The 4,430-nt window shown below is 37.3% G+C and overlaps 1 protein-coding gene across 1 annotated transcript in view; it reads right to left on the minus strand.

Moving 5' to 3' along the window:
* Positions 1-4,430, minus strand: part of ASPM (assembly factor for spindle microtubules) — an 85,600-nt gene that overhangs the window by 5,247 nt on the left and 75,923 nt on the right. The window contains exon 26 of the mRNA XM_007941180.2: positions 2,663-2,839. Within this exon, the coding sequence (XP_007939371.1) occupies positions 2,663-2,839 (177 nt within the window). The remainder of the gene's footprint in view (positions 1-2,662; positions 2,840-4,430) is intronic.

Consider the following 4,430-nt stretch of genomic DNA (forward strand, 5'->3'; position numbering starts at 1 on the left):
CACTAATGCCAAGGATATCAATCTTTATGCATTCCATTTCATTTTTGACAACTTCCAATTTTCCTAGATTCATACTTCATACATTCCATGTTCCAATCTAAGTCATTAGAAGAAATAAACTCTAAATAAAACCCAACAATTAAAAACAAAGCCCTGCAGGGACTTCCAGTAAAATGGAGGAATAGGCAGACAAGTGACACAGACCGTCTTCAACAAAGAAAAGAAAAATCAATTGACAGAGATACAGAAGATAATCCTGGAGCCCTGAGCTTGAAAGGAACTATGCAGAAGTGGATTAGTCACAAACTAGTGGAAAAACCTGAACAAAAACAGTGAGTACAGAGACAGTCAGAGCTATGAACTGTCAGCTACTCTGACAGGACCAACAGCCTGAATATTTCTAAGTGGTGTTGGGGCCTGAGAATTGACCTAAAGATCAATCCTGGTCACCAAGGGCTGCAGGAATGACTATGCTGGTAGCCTATGACTAGGAAGGGAAACAGCAAGGAGGGAGACAACTTGAGCTGTTGACTTTCTCCTGTCTGGAGGGCACAAGTCCTCTTTGGTCTTCCTTATTCATTGTTCAGCTCTCACAGGCACATGAAGAAATTGAAAATACCATGGCTTGGGTTAGGTGCACCTTAGTCTTCAAAAGAGACATCTTTGCTCTTCAGCACTTGAAAAAGGTCCTCTGCAGCTGATCTGCCCAGTGTTATACGTCATCTGATGTCCTGACTGCTGCTTCCATTGGTGTTGATTATAGAACCAAGGAATATGAAGTCTTTGACAACTTCAATGTTTTCTCCATTTATTGTGATGCTGCTTATTGGTCCAGTTGGGAGGATTTTTGTTTTCCTTACATTGAGGAGTAATCTATACTGCAGACTGTAATCTTCAATCTTCATCAGTAAGTGTCTCAAGTCATCCTCACTTTCAGCAAGCAAAGTTGTGTCATCTGCATAGCACAGGTTGTTAATGAGTCTTCCTCCAATCCTGATGCCATGTTCTTCTTCATATAGTCCAGCTTCTCAGATTATATGCTTAGCATACAGATTGAATAACTATGGTCAAAGGATACTACCCTGACACACTCCCTTCCTGATTTTAAACCATGCAGTAACCCCTTTTTCTGTTTGAATGATAGCCTCCTGGTCTATGTACAGGTTCCTCATGAGCACAATTAAGTGTTCTGGAATTCCCATTCTTATCAGTGTTATCCATAATTTGTTATGATCCACATAATCGAATGCTTTTGCATAGTCAATAAAACAGAAGTAAACATCTTTCTGGTATTCTTTGTTTTCAGCTTATCATGCCCTATGGTCAGAATAAAGGCCACAATCCCGTCATGGCCTATGCTACACTACCTCAAAGTAGGGAAGTATTAGGTACTCTAAGTTGTGGTTGAAGGGTTAAGTGGGAAAGACATCTAGAGAGAATAGCTGAGAGGTTTCATCAGAGTAGAGCTTGAAACGCCCTAATGATTACAACAGGAAGATGAGGAGTCATACATACCTTGTTTTCTACCTTGTGAGAATACTTTACTTCCCTCAAATAAATGGTAAACGGTTACTCATAAGATTGTAATAAACTCTATTTTCAGAATTTGGTAGGTTATCATTAAAAGTTTCTTTGTTCCAAGTTGGGATAACTTCTTATCCATAACTAAGCACCTTAACAGAGTGAGTTGCTGGGCCTGTGGGCTGGGGATAACAGCTGTGTGGGGCATCAAGCTTAATTGGCACAACATAGTACACAAAAATTTTGTTCTACATTTTACTTTGGTGAGTAGCGACTGGGGTCTTAAAAGCTTGCAAGTGGCCACCTAAGATGTAACTATTGGTCTTTTCTCCTCTGGAGAAAAGAAGAGTGAAGAAAATCAAAGATGCATGGGAAGAGTCTGAAGGACTAATAGACCATGACACCTGCAGCCTATATGACCCTGAGACCAAAAGAACTAGATGGTGCCCAAATACCAATGCCAACCACTAGGAAAGGGATCAGTGTAGGAGATTCTGGATAGAGTGGGAGAAAAAATGTGGAATAAAATTAGAAAACATATAAAAGACCAAGTTTACTGATCTAATGGAGACTGGTGAAACCCAAGACTGTGGTCCCAAGTCACCCTTTGGGCCTGGAACTGAACTCATGTCTGTGGCTTAACCCTCAGCCAAACAATAGATAAGCCTATAAGCCAAACAACTATACCAGGGAGACACACTCCTTAGAACAGTCAGATTGGGAGATCAGAGGGCAGCATTTGCACAGGGAGAAAGCTAGGGAGGCAGGAATGCATAGGCAAGAAGGACACAGGGAAAGGGTAACGACAGGGAGGAGGGGGGAAGTGAGCTGTTACACTGCAGGGAATGTAATCAGTGTCACAAAACAAAATGTGTATGAACTCTTGAATGTAAAACTAATCTGCTTTGTAAAATTTCACCCAAATTATTAAAAAAAAAAAATGTTTCTTTGTTCTGTGATAAAGAAATAACTTTATATCCTTAATTCACTTTATCAGTGAAAAAAGCAAGTTTGAACACATGCTAAACTCTACTTTAGTTACTAGTAAAGAAAATGTGTAAAAGTCTTATTAGACACAAGGTGAAAATAGTCAAGGAACTAAAAAATTAACCTCCAAGAAAAGTAACCAGTTAATACTTACAGAGGCTCGACTTGTTGTCTTCAATAAAACAGCTAGCAAACAACAAGTTTTTGTGAAAATGCTTCCACCTTTGTCTGCCACTTTGTCACCAGCCTTTTCTCGGTACATCTGCAAAAGCTCCAATAATGTATCTATACAATTTTCTACATCATAAACTGCTGAAGTAGTTTTTTCATACTTAAAGAAAACAGAATGAAATTAAAAATTATGATAAATTAAAATAAAAAATTAGAGTCAGATTTTTGTTACATTTGCAGCAAGTACAAAGGACTTCATGAATGACTTTCTGATATTACTATCACCTCTGAAAGGAGCTCTGATGGCACAATCCCCAAGGCATTTGACTGATAACCAGAAGGTTGGCAATTCAAATCCACCAGTTTCTCTGTGGAAGGAAAGTGAGGCAATCCACTTCCATAAAGATATATTGCCTTGGAAATCCAAAGAGATTCGCTATGAGTTGGAATCAACTTGATGGCAATGGTTTTTTATTTCTTTCTTTAATCATCTCTGAATTCTATTTATTAGGCTATCCTCATTTTCATTTTTTCCCTCCTCACTTACTTTTAACGTTCTAATGAAATTAAATGAATTAAATCTAAAATCTCTTAAAATGAACACATTGAAGTAAATAAAAGCAAGCTTTTACAGATACTATAATTTTAGTAAGAACCTCTCAGAAAAAAGATAACTCATCTATGATATGTAATGATAAATTTAAGATCTAATTTATTATACTATTACTACATGTCTTCTTGAGAGGGAAATAAGGTTCCTTTAAAAGAAAATAAATTAGATACTAATATGACTAGGATATATTTTCCATGGTTCAGTTAGTTATCTCACTGCTTTACCATAAAATTCATAGACAAATTTACTTAGAACAAATAATAATACTATCTATAAAAATAAGAACAAAATAAGATTAATAGCTAACACATATGTAACACTTCTATATATCAAGTAAAAGAAGCTCTGGTGATACAGTGGAAAAGGCATTCCAGCTGCAAATCAAAAGGTTGGCAGCTTGAACCCACCAGCTGCTCCATGGGAAAAAGATGAGATAGTTTGCTTCTGTAAAAATTTGCAGCCTTGGAAACTCTATGGGGTAGTTCTACTCTGTCCTATAGGCTCACTGTGAGTCAGAATCAACTCAACAACAGTGGGTTTGATTTTTTTGGTTATGCATCAAGTACTTCAGGTACATTAACTCATTTAATCTTCACAATAACCTTCTAAGGTGGGTACTACTAGAACATTCATTTTACAACTGAGGAAAGTGAAGCACAGAGAGGCCAAATAAACTGCAGTAATCTGCTGCAGAGCTTTGATATACATCCAGGTAGTTTGGCACCAGAGTCTGTGTTCTTAGACTATGCTACACTACCTCAAAAAAAATAAAAATAAAAAACTTGAAAGGTTAGGTGGGGAAGACAAATCTGTCATCTGTCATTTCAATACATTTAGTTGAACCCAATGTAGTTTGGTATCTATCTATCTATCTATCTATCTATCTACTAAACAAAAGCCAAAAGATTTAAAAATTCTCATATATACAGCATTATCTAGCAATATCTCTATCATGTTTTGCCAAATATGATTATAATGAAGTTCTACTATTTCAATACAATATAGTGGCTAAGACCAACTACTCTGGTGTCAGAAATGGAGCCTAAGGCATCTGGCGGCTAACCAGAAAGCTGGCAGTTCAAACCCACCAGCCACTCCTTGGAAGGAAGGTTGGGCAATCTACTTCCATAGTGATACC

Source organism: Orycteropus afer, unplaced genomic scaffold (assembly GCF_000298275.1).
Source record: "Orycteropus afer afer isolate SDZICR_OR568_19922 unplaced genomic scaffold, OryAfe1.0 scaffold00075, whole genome shotgun sequence".
NCBI lineage: Eukaryota > Metazoa > Chordata > Mammalia > Tubulidentata > Orycteropodidae > Orycteropus > Orycteropus afer.